The 16,810-nt window shown below is 33.9% G+C and overlaps 1 protein-coding gene across 1 annotated transcript; it reads left to right on the top strand.

The window, feature by feature from the left end:
• Nucleotides 1-169: 169 nt before the first annotated feature.
• LOC112721767 (uncharacterized) lies at nucleotides 170-2,375 on the top strand. Its single transcript, XM_072206102.1, has 4 exons — nucleotides 170-226; nucleotides 370-741; nucleotides 1,931-2,155; nucleotides 2,241-2,375. The coding sequence occupies exons 1-4, from the start codon at nucleotides 170-172 to the stop codon at nucleotides 2,244-2,246; spliced, it is 660 nt and encodes a 219-aa protein (XP_072062203.1). The 3' UTR covers nucleotides 2,247-2,375.
• Nucleotides 2,376-16,810: the final 14,435 nt, after the last annotated feature.

Raw genomic sequence — 16,810 nt, 5'->3', positions numbered from 1 at the left:
AATATAAATAAAAGTCTAATCTAACTTAAATATTAATGATTTTTAATATCTAAAAAGTAAGTAACAATATTAAAAAAAATCTGAAAAGATATTATTACTAATATTTTTAAAATAAATAACATTTTTCAAATCTCATAAAGTGGATTTTTTTTTCTTCTTGTGAGTAGGGATGGCAACAGTACCCGTACCTGCGGATATCCGCCCCGCCCCTACCCGGTCGGGGCGGGTTTGAACCCGACCCGGAGCGGGGCGGGTCTGAATCGTGGCGGGTTGATGAGCGGGGCAGGGCGGGGTCGGGTTCAGGCTGAACCCGCTCCTACCCGCCCCGGAGTATATATATATATATATCTTTTTAGAAATTAGGGTTAGTTTGGAGAAACCTCAGTTCTCACCATCACTCTCTCAGTTAGGGTTAGGAACCCCTTTCTCAGTTCTCACTTCCTTTATTCCTCAGCTCTTCTCCAAGACCATAGTGAGTCCTCTCATCACTCTCAGTTTCTCTTCACTTCACGTCTTCACCCTCAAAAAGAACAGAGCTCTTCCTGTTTCTCCCAAAAAAACCCTAGCCTCCTCCACCGCCGCTGCCATCCGTCGCGCCCAAAAGCTTCGTCTGTTCGTCGTGCTCCAGCCCCTCTCCTCGTTCCCCTGTTCCTCGTCCGTTCTTCTCGCTGCTCAGTCGCGCTTTGCCTGCCGTCTCTCGTCGTGCTCGTTGCTGGCGTCCGTCGTGCTCGTCCCTCGAAGGTAATGGCTTCTTGTCCGTCGTGCTCGTCGAAGCTTCTTCGTTTTTTTTTTCATTTTTTTCAGAAATCATATTGAAATACTGAATGATTAGCTTTAAATCTGCACACTGCTGTAGTTCTTCATTTTTTTTTTAATTTTTTGTTCAGAAATCATATTAACAATCCTCAATGCTCACTGCTCACTGGTCAGTGGTCACTCCTCATTCCTCAATGTTCAGAAATCATGTTTTGTTCTTCGTTTTTGAATCTTAATTGGCTACTCTGAGTTTGTTTTGTTCAGAAGTCATTTTTTTTGTGCTCAATGCTCATGCTCTTAAGTGTTGTTCTATTTTTGTTCTGATTGATTTTTGACTCCGATTGCATGTCAATTGAACTCTACGCTATGAGAACCGTGTTTTTGTTTATTAAAACTTAAAAAGGAGAATGGGACTTGTAAGTGAAACAACTTGATTTTAATTTTATTCTGGATTCTGGATTTTGATTTTATTCTGATTTTACAATTGTCATGATGTTCTAATTATGGAGAGAATCACAAACTACATACTGTTCTGTTTTCTTGGTTAACAAAATATGCACTTAGTTTGATGTTATGTTAACTTTGATGTCATTGAGTTCCTTCAGCCTCATCATAATTTGCAACTTTTGGAGATTTATGGATACCTTAACTCCACATTCCCAAGATGGATTTCAGATCCTTCATTCAATAATCTTAGCTCAATTACTTTGGAGGAATGTGTCTGTGAACAGCTTCCAGAGTTTGGTGTATTACCTTCTCTAACTTAGTTGGAATAAAGGTTGAAAAATTGAAGTTGTTTTGGCTTCTTTGTTGATAGATTATAGGCAGAAGTTGTTTTGGCTTCTTTATCATTCTTATGCATTCTGGATTTTGATTTTATTCTGATTTTACAATTGTTATGGTGTTCTAATTATGGAGAGAATCACAAACTGTTCTGTTTCCTTGGTTAACAAAATATGCTCATGGTATTCTGTTTTAATTAAGGAAATATGCTCATGGTGTTCTTGTGCACTTATGCTTTGAATTATCATTTTTATGCATTTTTAATTTTGATTTTATTCTGATTTTGTAATTGTGCATTCTGATTTGGTTTATTCTAATTTTGTAATTATGCATTTATGATATGATTTATGTTAATTTTATATCCTCATGTATTTTAATTTTATTGATATAGGTGTTTTCAAACTACCTCATGGCTAGTAATGCTAGAGAAGACACACAAAGCAACAGTGTTGCTCCAAATGATGATGAAATTGAAGTTCAAAGTAATGTTAATCCAACTTCAGAAACTCCACAAGCAACGGATAATGTCTCAACTCCAGAAGGATCAACTCCTAATGAAGGTGACAATAAGACTCATGTTAAGAGTGCTTATTGTGGGCATCTTTGGGAAGTAAAGGTGATATATTGATTAATATTCATTTATGTTAATTTTTTTTATAGTACCGATTAATTTGTTAATTGTTATCTCTTTTAATTTTCAGGTTTAAATCTTGATTTGCAAACTTTTAATGATGATAAAGATGCTGAAAGTGATCAAGAATAAGGGTTGAAGATCATTTTATATCTAATATTGTGCTTTCTTTATTATGGTATTTAAATTTGTAGTGATTTAACAATATTTTTTTTAATTTCAAGTTATTTTAGCTAATAACATTGTATGAATTTTATGTTTGTATTTTAATTTATCTATGAATTTTTAATTTTTGTCTTAATCTATATATGAATAGGTAAAAATTAAAATATTTAATTTTAACAGGGGCGGGTACCCGCAGGGGCGGGTTCGGATTCTGTAATTTACTACCCGCGGGTAGTGATGGGGCGGGTACTATATGCATAATAGGACGGCGGGGCGGGGTCGGGTAGGGCAAAAACCCGTCCCTACCCGCCCCACTGCCACCCCTACTTGTGAGTGTCCTTCTTTATTCATTTGGTATTAATTCTTTATGTTTCAACTACTACAACTGAGAGATCTTTTTTAGCTATGAATATTGTGAAGAATAACTCAGAAACAAAATGAAAGATGAATTTCTTGCTAATTGTCTTTTAATTATATTAAAAAAAATTGCTGAAAAATTTAACACAGATTCTATTATCGATAAATTTTATGATACGAAAAATCGACCACTTCGTTAATAAAAAATACATATATATTTTTTATATTTTAAAATATATTCTGTATCGATTTATTTTTATAATATATTTTACATTATATAATTTTTATATAATTTTTTAATATTATATATGTTATTAGTCCCATAATAATATTTCTGGATCCGTCATGTGGATAAATATGTTGTTGTGTGTAGAAGTTTATAACAATAGTAATTGTTAGGAATTAAAGTATTTTATAAAGTTTTAAGTAAATATGGTAGAAGAGTTCAATTTTTTTTAAAAAATATTCTCATTTTCGTTGTCATGCATCATAGAATAGAATTGAGAATTTTTAATTAGACGTTCTTTACTTTTCTATTTATTCTTCTTCATTTTTCTCTTTTCTTTTCTTTTTATTTTTGCACTTTATTTTTTCTTTCGGCACCTTATATGTCTTGTTTTTTTTTTTTACTTCTTTTTTTTTGGTACATAACCAGCATTATTTATTTATTGAAAAAATATAGGTATTAATATGCTATCTATTAACTTATTACCAACAATAATTAATGTTAAAAACATTTTTATTATAAGACACATGTATAAAAAGATATATTCAGGAGACATATTCACAAAGACATTTTTATTAGACATAACTATAAAAAAAATATTTTTATTAAATTCATTTATAAAAATACTTTTATTAAATATAACTATAAACAAGAGTTAGCAGAAATTAATTAATAAAATCCTTGTTAGTTAGATAACGAAATTATTTATTTATTTATTTATTGGATGGGATAAAAATACAACAGACATAAAAATGTTAAAAAGTAAAAATATTTTGTCATTTTTTGTCCAATGTTTTTTTAACCTCAAAACAATTTCTTATTTTTAATGCTTTTGTATTTCTGTCTTTGTACGAAGTTTCAAACACACCAATAGAATTTCTGCCACTCCTCCCTGTGGACCGTGGTGGTGGACTGGTGGTCTCCAAGAAATCATCGCATTCAAAAGTTGATATAAATAAATAATAAAAAATTATTTTATTTAATTTAATATTTATAATTTTGTTCTAATAATAATTAAAAAATATAAAATAAAATAATTTTAAACTATTTTAAAGTAATTTTTTATTTTATATTTTAAATAAAATGTCATTTTCGGCAATCACATTTCAAGAGGTTAATTAAACAGATTTGACAATTTAGCAATTGTTGAATATAATAATAAGCACTACTATTGCTAATTAATCAGAGGTTGGTGGATAACGACACACGTGGCCGGCATCCGTCACATTCTTGAATTTAATTCGGATTTAAGGCAACGATTACTTATTTTATAGGCAGCAAATCATAGTATATATAGCACTACTCTCTAATATTTTATCTAATACTCCTCCCAAGCTTCTGAAGATTATTGAAGGATTACATAAAATCAAAATATTATACGGGGGAGTAAGATTGTTCTATAGCTCTTTGTCTGTTGGATTGTTCTTATCATTGTGATGCCTTTGTTGCTATCATGTTGCTTATGATTTTGGACAAAAACTATAGGCAGAGTCAAACTACATGTTAATAATACTAATAGTCAATATCTTTAAAGGGATCAATTATTAGTTAATTCCTAATACTTCTATGAAAACCTATTTTAAATTTGTATTAGATGGTACTTAAAAGTTAATTATACAGACGTGCAAACTATTCTCCAGTGCAAAAATACTTTTAGTTTTTCATGGTATCAATCATCACTAGACATTATGCTTTGCATATTGCAAGCCTATTTTTGAGATATTTAAACTTTTTGTCACTTTTATTTTTGGTAATATCACTTCACATATAGGAGTGACAATATTAATTTTGTTTATTCATTTTCTTTTTAGTTCACAATTGGAATACTCACATTCAACCACGCGGGGAATGTATAAATGTTAGTGTTACATATAAATAAAAGTAAAAAAAAAAAAATTAAATAATGGCTTATTTCTGTTAATATGAAACAAGATCAACAGGAGATCTTACTAAAAATAAGATGAAATAGCAAGACCTCATTATCTTGATTTTGAAATCAATTTCTATTTTACTTGTAATTTAGTTTAAATTTGACAGAATAGTGCACGTAAGCAACCCCGGCCCCAACTTGTCATGATTTATTTATTTATATAAAACCAAATTAATAATTTTTTGTTACATTACATGATCAATTTTGTCTCATCATGATATTGCATATTGAATAATTGATTTTTCTTGATTTTACGCCAAACCGTAATAAGATAACGGCTTAAGTAACTTTTTTTTTATCTATTTAAAACTTTTATTTTCTAGTTTTGATTTCTGTAAAATTTTAAAATCTTTACGCTAATCCATATTGTTAATTTGTTCTTGGTAGCACAAAATTTGAGCTCGACTGAAAGTTGAAACGTCAACTGTCACGTCAATAGTGAGTTTTGACACTTATTTAAGTAGACGAGTGAGCTAATCATTCTACCAACCCAAGTTGGTTATATATATTGTTTAACCAATGCACATTTTTAAGTCCTAACCCTAGTCCTTCTTTTATGTTATGTATGCAAGCTAAAGGTTAAAAGCCACGGGCTCATAGCAATCCAGACATGGTATTAATTAGTTTTTATTTATTTATTTATTGTTCCTCCATTCGGTTTGAATATCCAAATTAATTACAATTTACAAACTAGTACTATTCACCTTTTTTTTTTTTTCACAAAAACAATCGTGACTTTTCAAATGGTTAAGGGAAGCAAAATCTGATTCTTAAACCTCACATTAAAGAAGGCAGGTCAACCATTACATGCCTAATTAAACCAACTTTATTAATTACCATCAGGAGTTTTGTTCCTGCGGACCGTACCATTGTATAGATTTTTGTTGATTATTACTTACCTTAAATTAGCTTGTTCTTGCTGAATAATTTGACCCATGAATCACGTGTGCGACAAATTCATTCAAAAATCTTCACGTTACCAATAATTAGTTCCTAATTTCTCATCAAGGAATCAAGTATCCATCCCTCAACCTAATCGACAAGACATGTCTGGAACACACGTTAAATTGATACATTATTTTCTTTGTTTTCATAGTATTTGGTTGTTGTTGTCTCACTTGCACAATTTACACCAACAGAGTCAATCTCAAAAAAAAAAAAAAAAAGATAATTTATCTACAAGACTTCACTGGTACGAGTTGAAGATAGGATCAGAGATTTGTCTGTCTTGGTGATAACGCGATCGGATCTTTGAAATGGTGAAAGTGGTTTCTGCAAAAACACTCCGACGCTCAAGTCAGAATGGATCTCAAATGTCTAGATAAGGATTAGGAATGTGTAATGTACCTAAGGGAGCCTTTGGCTCCCTTTTATATTGCTTTATCTTGTTATCTTATCTTATCTTATTTACTAAGACAAGAGAGATATTTGAATTTGAATGTTGGTTATAGATTCTCGGCTTTCTAGCCACTTCGGGCCGTAAGGGTGTTTTGGGCTTGGGGACCTGAGTCGTAATTGGGCCGTTTGGGGCTCCATACGCCAGGTTCGGAACAGTTGTCTCCGCAGCGTGATAGTAAGCATGAGCTTGGTATCAACGCTGATTGATGTTTGATTTCCTGTAGTTCAGGAGATCGTCGATCTGTGGTTAGGATGCGGGTCTTTCCATAGTCTGCCCATTACATTTTCTGATAGTGGGTCTCTGTCTGTTGCGCTTTCTTAGGCGTCATAATGATGCATAGTGGGAGAGATTTTTTGGGCCTTTTTTCCCTTTTTTTTCCCCTAACCCCTTTATATTTTTATTTGAAATTTTTGGAGTTAGGGTTTTTTTTTTTTCTTTTTACTCTTGTTTCTTTGTAATGTTCCCTTTTTCTCCATTTTTCTTATTTGTTCCTTTCTGGCATTTTCCTAGTTTTTAGTGTTGTTGTTCCCGGTGCTGCTGTTTAGTTTGGCTGTTTTGACTGTTGTGTTTTGCTCTGCTGGTTGTGTATTTTCTTTCTCTTTCGGACTTTAAAACAGGTTGGCGCTCTCTCCCTTTGTCTTGCGTGTTGTTGTTTTAGTTTATTATCCTGCATTATCTATTTTGTGCTTCCTTTATATCGCAGTAGGGGGTTTTAGGATTTGTGTGTTTTGGTAGGTTTTTGATGTAGTTAAAGTTTTGGATGGGTAAGGATCTCCATGTTTCTCTATGTGTTTTGGGTAGTGGGCTGACAGTGGTATCCCCCCTTTAAATATAGGTATGGTGCAACGGAAGGGAGATCATGTAAACCCGGGTCTGATTTTTTTCGGCTAGAGATGTGCCGGATTGTTACCACTGGTTGACCTCCGATGTATTGGGTACACCCTCCCGTTTAGATGAGGTGGACCTGCAAAGACTCCATGATGAGGGAGCCGTGTTGTGAGGAGGCGAGGTAGAGCAATAGTATGAACTGGTGCTCGCTGATGAGAACAAGAGAGTGTGTTACTTGAATTTAAACTCCCCACAAGTTCCTGACTGGATGTGGGTGCATGAGCCATTGTTTACTAAGTTGGGGTTCAATTGCCGTTCTCGGATTTTTTTAATGGCTTTGTTAAACCGAGTTTTCGTGTCACTGTCTCAGCTGCATCCCAACAGCTGGGTGGCTGTTCAGACTTTTAAGCTGGTATGTGATCTCCTGGAAATTCCGACTTGGGAGGAGGTCTTCCTATTCTTCTTTCTGTGCACTATTCCGCACAAGGAGGAAAAATATTAGAAGGGTTATATATCTTTCCGGGCTCAACTGAATCATCAATTTTTTATTTATTTATTTGAGGAATCATTTCATGGTTTTAAGGCAAAGTACTTTTAGGTCCACTCGGTCCGAGGTCATCACCCATTTTGGTTATCTTAAGAGGGGAAACGCCGGATATGCCCCTATTGGAATTTTGGGGTCAGTGCTTCCTACCTTACGAGGATATCTTATGAGGGTCTTTCGCTTGAGAATAAGGATATCGCCAATGTGCTGATGGCGATATTTGGCGATAGATCGCTAAACCCTCAAGATGTCTTAGGGGGTCTTTAGGCGGGCAGGTCGTATGTTGGTAGGTTTTCGTTTATCTTCTGAGTTTTATATATCTGCCTTTCGATCTCATAACTTGACATTTTTTGCCTTCCTTATGTTTTGTAGTTGGAACGGCCAACGGGCTGACGACGTTGTAGCAATTGAAAGCTGCTTTTGTTCATACTTCGGAGGGTGGAGCTAAGGGATCTTCTCAGTCAACTCCTTTGGTGGTTTCTATTCCTAGCTCTCAAATGGTTTCACAAGAGATCATCAAGAAGGGGGTTGCCAGGGACGTGACCTTCAGGAGATTCTGGTTCCCGAATCCGATAGGAAGCGTAAGAGGGCCGAGGGGGTAGCCTCAAGGAGTTAGTGTAGGGGTGGTTACCCCCTGTATGATGGACCGTTGTTTTGATGCTCTCGATTTCATTTATCAGCAACTATTGCCCGGCACCGAGGAGTTCTTTAGAGATTGTGATTTGTTCGACCAGGCTAAGTCGGTGCACCACACTCTCCTCCGCTCGCTTGCTATCATCCAGAAGGTCGAGCCCACCCTTTTGCAGACCTTTCTTTTGGATGGGAAACTTTGACAGGCTCCGGCAGATCTTTGTGTTATGAAGGGTCAACTAGAGACATCTGAGGCTGGTAGGACAAAGGCGGCTAAGGAAGCTGAGGAAGTGGGTTCCGAGATCCTATGGTTGTCGGAGCGGGAGACCAAGCTGACGTCCTAGGTGGCTAGGGCCCAGAAGCTGGCTTCTGATATCGAGAGTGCTGCCGCTATGGCGGTTACGAATTTTGAATACCACAAACTGATCGGTAAGTGCACTGGGTCGTACCAAGTAATAAATCAGGTGAGTGAGTGTCAATCCCACGAGGATTAATGGATCAAGCAACAATGATTGAGTGATTAAACTATCCAGACAAGCAAAAAGGGAGTGTTTTCAAAATCAAACGGCATAAAACAGTAATTCAGAGAATTCAAGAAAGCAAACAGTGATTGGTTGGTGAAAATAGTATTATATTAAGAAAACAGTGAAGGTTTTGGAGATGTTAAATTTTCGGATTAATAATTCTTATCACTCACTTTAATCATGCAGAGGTTCAATTCATGGCAAACCCTAATTGATTAAACCCTAATTTCTTAGCAATTTAATCTTTTCTAACCAAACCAACCGCCAATTCCTTGGTCACTTAATTTAAATTAGAAGTTTAATTCCAATCCTAGTTTATGAGCCACACAAACCCTAGGTACTCAAAGATAAGATGATTATATGTCACGTATCACGTTAAATCCAGGTAACTGGTGCACGAAATTGTGATCTCTAACAATGGCGCCAAAAACTTGGTACGCACAATCTTAATCTCAACCCTTTTTCACAACTCCGCACAACGAGCAAGTGCACTAGGTCGTCCAAGTAATACCTTACGTGAGTAAGGGTCGATCCCACGAAGATTGTCGGCTTGAAGCAAGCTATGGTCATCTTTGTAAATCTCAGTCAGGCAGATTCAAATGGTTATGAGGTTTTGATAATTAAAATATAAATAAAATATAAAATAAGATAAAGTTACTTATGTAATTCATTGGTGGGAATTTCAGATAAGCATCTGGAGATGCTTTGTTGCTTCTGAACCTCTGCTTTCCTATTATCTTCTTCCAACTATGCGTTACCTCCTTCCATGGCAAGCTGTATGATCCTCTCGGATGAAAACAAATCCATTTGCGCTGTCACCGCACGGCTAATCATCTGTCGGTTCCCACTAGCGTCGGAATAGGACTATTGTCCTTTTGCACACTGTCACTTGTGCCCCACATTCGCAGGTTTGAAACTCGTCACAGTCATCCCTTCCCAGATCCTACTCAAAATACCACAGACAAAGTTTAGATTTTCCGGATCTCAGGAATGCTACCAATGGTTCTAGCCTATACCACAAAGACTCTGATCTCACGGAATGGAATGCTCTGTTGTCAGGAAAGGCAACCATGCGTCGTGAACCAGGAGGCCAAGAGATATACACTCAAGCTATTGCAGATAGAACGGAAGTGGTTGTCAGGCACGCATTCATAAGTGAGAATGATGATGAGTGTCACGGGTCATCACATTCATCATATTGAAGTGCGAGTGAATATCTTAGAGAAGAAGTAGGCATGAATTGAATAGAAAAACAATAGTACTTGTATTAATTCATGAAGAACAGTAGAGCTCCACACCTTAATCTATGGGGTGTAGAAACTCCACCGTAGAAAATACATAAGTGAAAGGTCTAGGCATGGCCGTGAGGCCAGCCTCCAAACGTGTACAATAGATAATAGTATTTGATTGATCAAAAAAAATCTCTAAAATAAATCTCTAAAAGTAGTTTTTATACTAAACTAGTAACTAGGGTTTACGGAAAATGAGTAACTAAGTGCAGATAGTGCAGAAATCCACTTCCGGGGCTCACTTGGTGTGTGCTTGGGCTGAGCATTGAAACTTTTTCGTGCATAGGCTGTTCTTGGAGTTAAATGCCAGTTTTGGTGCCAGTTTGGGCGTTTAACTCCAATTCTGGTGCCAGTTTGGGCGTTTTACGCCAAGATATTTTAGGCTGACTTTGAACGCCAGTTTGGGCCATCAAATCTCGAGTAAAGTATGGACTATTATATATTGCTGGAAATCCCAGGATGTCTACTTACCAACGCAATTGAGAGCGCTCCAATTGAGCTTCTATAGCTCCAGAAAATCTACTTCGAGTGTAGGGAGGTCAGAATCCAACAGCATCTGCAGTCCTTTTTTAGCCTCTGAATCAGATTTTTGCTCAGGTCCCTCAATTTCAGCCAGAAAATACCTGAAATCACAGAAAAATACACAAACTCATAGTAAAGTCCAGAAATGTGATTTTTGAATAAAAACTAATAAAAATATAATAAAAAGTAATTAAAACGTACTAAAAACTATGTAAAAATAATGCCAAAAAGGGTATAAATTATCCGCTTATCAGTAACTAGAAAATTATGAGGAATTGATTTCAGGATGTTATTCAAGTGATTTAACTTTTCTAAGATTCAACAAGAATTCAATTAGAAAAAGAGTTATCTTCCAATATACTCTAATTCCTAGGATGAAGAACGAACCAATCCTTGAAAATAAATCAGTGCATTGATTAAGAGAAGAATGACAATAGTATTAATCCATTAAAATAACAAGCTTCTAACCTTAATAATTGAGGTTTAGTTGCTTATGGTACTGAAAAATCTAGCAGAGAAAAGTGTAACTGTGGAAGAGGAGAAGAAGAAGAAGCCTTAGGCCAAGATATCTTCTCCTTTTATATCTAATCCTAATTGATATAAAATATAATTTTTAAAACCTCAAAATATCTTTTCTTAATTCAAAACTTAATCAAAAATCAAATTAAATCCCAAAGATTTGGTGCTGATTCCCGTGGGATTCCTCCTTTGTTCGCATACTGGCGCCAAACTTGAGATTGGTGGCGTTTGGTGTCACGTATGGAGTAACCACGCACGCATTACTAGGTCCCTGGTGCCAAACGCCGGGTTGTGGTGTTTGGCACCACCATGGCAGAGGCAAATAGTAGCTTTCTGTGTCCTGGCACCAAATGCCGGTGAGGTGGCATTTGGCGCCACCCTAGCAGCTTCGAATTTAAAGCTTTTCCTCTCTCTGAACTCTGCCAAACTCATCCAAATGCTACCTGTAATCAATCAAATTGCAAAATAACTCAAAGTAGCATTCATGGTGGCTTAAAAGATAAGAAAGATGCTCACACATCACTAAGAAAAGATAAGAAAGATGCTCACACATCATGGCCCATTCTGATGTTGAGGCTGCGAGGGTTGAGGTGGAAGATTTGAAGAAGCAGAATGCCGGCCTTCTAGATAATGTCGGGCGACCGTTTCAAGTACCAAAGAGACTTTGAAAACTTAGGTCCGGATTTTGGCTCCGGATGTGGATGTGTCTGTAGTGGGAGCTTTCCAGACCGTAAAGGATAGGAAGATCGTGGACCTCGAATAGTTTGTTTTTGTTTTGTGAATTATTTATGAAGTTTGTAAGTCGTCTGTTCAGCACATATACATTGCTTTTTGCGAAACAATTTCTTTTGAGTTTGTAAGTCGTGTGTTCAGTGACTTTGTACTACTTTGGTGTCCTCTTTCTGGGATGTTTTGTTATGCATGAATGGTGGGCCTCTTGGTGGGTCGATTTGAACACTTTATTTTATTTATATGGATATCCATTTTGTTGACCTTGGGGTGATTGGGCTCCGGGATAGCCGTTTTGTTTGTACTGTTTTGCTTGGGTAGAAATGTGAAAACTTGAGAAATGAGTATTTGAATAAATAACTTTGCTAAAAGTTAGACCTCGTTAAACTTCCTGTTTTCTTTCTGGGTAGAAAATAGTGTCTGAAAAAGCGAGAAACATAACAAGTAAAAAAAGAAAAAAGGTAGCAATAAAGAAAATATGAAAACAACAAACAAACCTTAAATTTTGCTAAAGGTATCAACCCGATGGGACTCTCCTATGTGTAGTAGCGTCGTATGTGTGTGGCATTTCATGATCTCGGTAGCTCGGTCTTGTTGAGTCATTCCTATTTGTAAGCTCCCTTCCCAATTACAGACTTAATTCGGTAGGGTCCTTCCTAGTTGGGGGTGAGCTTTCCTTCTCCCGGGGTGGAAGGACTAATGTCGTTGCGTCGCAAGACTAGGTCTCCTTATTTGAAGCCCCGTTTTAAGACACCTCGGTTGTACCTTAGGCTTATTCTTTGTTTCAGGGCTAGTTCTTGTAGGTGGGCTATGCTTCTGACTTCATCCATGAGGTCCCGCTCTGCGTCTTCGTCGTGTCCTTCCACAGTCCTTCGCGAACTGGGTTATCCAACCTTCACAGGGATAATGACCTCTAGGTCGTATGTTAGTCGAAAGGGAGTTTTCTCGGTTGAGGTTTGAGGCTATGTCCGGTATGACCAGAGCACGAATCCGAGCTCGTCGGCCCTAGGTCTTTGGCTTTGTCTAGTCGTTTTCTAAGTCCCTTCACAATGATCTTGTTGGCCGCTTCTACTTGGCCTTTAGTTTGCGGGTGCTTTACCGAGCTGAATCTCTATAAGATGTTGAGTCTTTCTAGGAACTTCCTGAAATGTTTGTCTGCGAATTGGGTCCCGCTATCTGAGATCACGATCTCGGGAATTCTGAACCGACTTAACGTTATGATTTGTCTCCAAAAGAATTTTTGGCATTGAGTGGCCGTGATTGTGGCCATTGCCTCGACTTCGATCCGTTTCGTGTAGTAGTCGATGGTGATTATATGGAATCGTAGTTGCCCGACAGCCGTGGGGAAGGGTCTTACGAGGTCAGTTTCCCAGGTTCCGAAAGGGCATTCCGCTGTTATCACGCTAAGCTGATGGAGGGTTTCTTGGTGAAGGTCGGCATGAACTTGGCATTGCTTGCAGTTTTTAACTAGTTAGAGGGCATCTTTGATGATGGTGGACCAAAGTATCCAACTCGAATAACCTTTTGAGCTAAAGTTTTGCCTCCAACGTAATGACCACAACATTCTTCATGAATTTTACGAAGTATGTAGTCTATTTCACCGGGTTCTTTAAGTTGAGGAGGGGTTGGGACAATCTTCATTTGTATAATTGTCCCGCTATTGTGGTATATTTTGCGGCTTCCCGTTTTATATGCTCTTGTTGCCTCAATTGCACAATTTACACCAACAGGGTCAACCTAAAAAAAAGGGATAATTTGTGTACAAGACTTCGCTGGTACAGGTTGAAGATAAGATCGGGGACTTGCCTGCCTTGGTGATGACGCGATCGGACCCTTGAAACAGTGGGGGTGGTACCTGCAAAGACATTATGATATTTAGGTCAGAATGGATCTCAGAAGTCTAGATGAGGGTTAGGAATGTATAATGTACTTGAGGGAACCTTTGACTCCCTTTTATATTGCTTTGTCTTGTTATCTTATCTTATCTTATTTGCTAAAACAAGAGAGGTATTTGAATTTGAATGTTAGTTATAGATTCCCGGCTTTCTAGCCACTTCAGGCCGTAAGGGTGTTTTGGGCTTAGGAACCTGGGTTGTCGTTGGACCATTTGGGACTCCATACGCCAGGTCCAAAACAATTTGTTTGTAAATTGTAATAGCTAAATGATAAGATAAACTTTGAATGAATGACCTAATTGATAAATATTCATCAAATTTTTTTATTTTGTTATTCTCTAATTGATAATACTATTTATTAATTATATATTATTTTTAAATGTTTTATTACAATAAAAAATAAAATAACTAAAAATCACATAAAAGGAAAATGACAATATTAAATGCAAAACAAACAATATTATTCTCCTTAGCTTGTTTACAAAGCACGTTAAAGGGACAACCATATAAAAAATACTATAATTTAATTTTAATATACTAACATAAAAAAGTTTTACATGTATTTTTATTTAATTATATATTGTCATTTTAATAAAAATAACTATTTTTTTACCATTACTACACGAATACTTTTTCAAAATTGGTTGTGATTAAATGAAGATATAAAAAATTTACACTATTAGTATATTAAACTCAAATTCAATTATTTTAGAACATAAATATTTGTTACATGTTACAAGATTTTGTTTTAAAAAAGAGTACTTTCTCTAACATAAAAACCCAAACAAATGAGCTAGAAAAAACGTATATATAAAAGAGCAATGTTATAGTAAATATTATTATTTTTAATCCGCACTTAATCAATAATAATTTATATTCATATTTACAGATATTTATACACAAAAATATATAATTTGTATTTATATTTAATTTATTAAAATTGTACATACATAAATTAATATAATTTGTATCCATAAATTAATATAATTTATATCTATATTTTTTAGAATTTATATATATAAATTAATAAAATAATAATTTATTATTTATATTGGTTAAATAATAATAAAAAATACTAAAAATTGTTGACTCCAAATTTTTTTTTAGCTAAAATCTAAAAATTACAAGTCTAATCTTCAGGGTTTCTTTATTATTATTTTTCCATATTTATCATAAATTGAACTATTGGCCGTAGAGACGAGCCAAAATCACGTAAAAGGCATCAACGTGTTTTGAACCATGTCTTACTCATGACGCGTACTATTCTCTTTTCGAGTTTTTTCTGCGTTTCAAACCAAGCATCTGCTATAACATGGATGGTTCATAGATAAATATATTGACTTCAATTTCAATACAAGAGTAGTGTGCGAAAAAAGAAGATATTATATTATATTATATATTAGTCTAACTTCTAAGTATTTGCATATAATTAATATTATTGTTCTAATAGACAAATATTGACTTTCAAGATTTTTCTCCACTCCCTTTTTGGGACACCGTATTCTCTGAAATTAAAATCTGAATTGTAAGTGTTTATTTATCGGGTGCAAATAGATCAGCACAAAAAAATTGAATAACGTCAGTCTACTATTTGGAAATTGACCAGCACACTATTCTAGAAAATTGAGAGCCAAAACTGGGCTATGTCTAAAATAACATGACAATTATATGTTTATTAGATGTGTCACATTTATATAGATTATTAAATTTAATTAAATAAAAATTAAAGACTAATATAAAAAAAGAATATTAATGGACTCTAATACATACATAATATCTTAATACGTAAATAAATATTTTAAATGATAATACTTTAATAAATAATATTTTAAATAATAACAGAATCTTTTATTTTTAAATAATTAAATATAAAATATATAAATACAAAAATATGAGTATTTTTTATTCAATAAAATTAATTATTATACAATAAATTTTTATAATATTAAAAAATTATATTAAAATAAAATTTTAAATTGTAACTTAAAAATATAAAATAATTAAAATTTTATTTTATATTATTTGACAAATAATTAGATTATTATATTCAAAAATTTATTAATTAACTAATTTTGTTAAAGATATTATTATATAAAATAATTTTTCATCAAAATATTTTAAAAATATAATTTATTTAAAATATTATATATAATACATGAAAATATTAACCTTTTTTATTTTTTCAATTTATTTTTTAAAAAAACAGAATAAAAATAATATAATTCTAAATACATGTCTATCACATTATATATTTTTTTATATTAGTAAGACTTAAACTAATCAAATTTAGATAATTAAAAATATAAAACATATAAATACAATAAAATAAATATTTTTTATTTATTAAAATTAACATTTAAAGTTTCATATATATAATATTTAAAATGATATATTTATAATAAGATCATTTTTATTTTTATTATTTTCAAGTATTTTTTTATTATTTTAGTTAAATTTTTTATTCTCTAATTCAACCAAATATATATATATATATATGTATATATGAAAAATTAGTGTAAATGTTATAATATTTTTAAAATATTTTTTTTGTATTTATATATTTTATATTTTTAATTAATTATCATAATAATTAAATAATTTCTTAGAGACTTAAGTAGTGAAAATCTTGTAATATTTTTTTTTCTTTCCTCCCTGCAACATTACTAGGTTGAGGGAAACAAATGTTGGTGAATTGGTGGTAGCTTTGCATTTAAGTGCGCAAAATTAAAGCCACATTTGGAATGTTCTTTGACTGAGAGAGGGTAGCTGAAGCAAGGGTATTTAAAGTATATCACATACATTCTATAGTAGTATTTTTACGGTGATTATTTTGTCAAAGATAAAATTTTTCTACTGACCAAATAGTATCACAGATTCACAATCCATGACTAAGGCTTATAGGCACATCAATCATTATTATTATTATTATTATTATTTGAAAAACAAGTATTTGTAACATAAAAGACGAGACGACATAAAGACAAATCAACTGTTCCTATTTAAATGACTAGACATAAAATACGCTTAATTCTCATCCACGATGGGTTAAACCTCCAACCAAATATTTAAAGAATGAAGTGAAT

Source organism: Arachis hypogaea, chromosome 11, assembly GCF_003086295.3.
Source record: "Arachis hypogaea cultivar Tifrunner chromosome 11, arahy.Tifrunner.gnm2.J5K5, whole genome shotgun sequence".
In the NCBI taxonomy this organism is placed as follows: Eukaryota; Viridiplantae; Streptophyta; class Magnoliopsida; order Fabales; family Fabaceae; genus Arachis; species Arachis hypogaea.
Note: the sequence above shows the minus strand (reverse complement) of the source record. Positions and strands in the feature narration are given on the sequence as shown.

Excerpts from the sequence above, each read along its gene's own strand:
- LOC112721767 (XM_072206102.1), top strand. The coding sequence starts at position 170 with ATGGCAACAGTACCCGTACCTGCGGATATCCGCCCCGCCCCTACCCGG. Across the intron at positions 227-369 it reads CCCCTACCCGGTCGGGGCGG|TTTGGAGAAACCTCAGTTCT; the intron begins GTTTGAACCCGA and ends AATTAGGGTTAG. Across the intron at positions 742-1,930 it reads GTCGTGCTCGTCCCTCGAAG|GTGTTTTCAAACTACCTCAT; the intron begins GTAATGGCTTCT and ends TTATTGATATAG.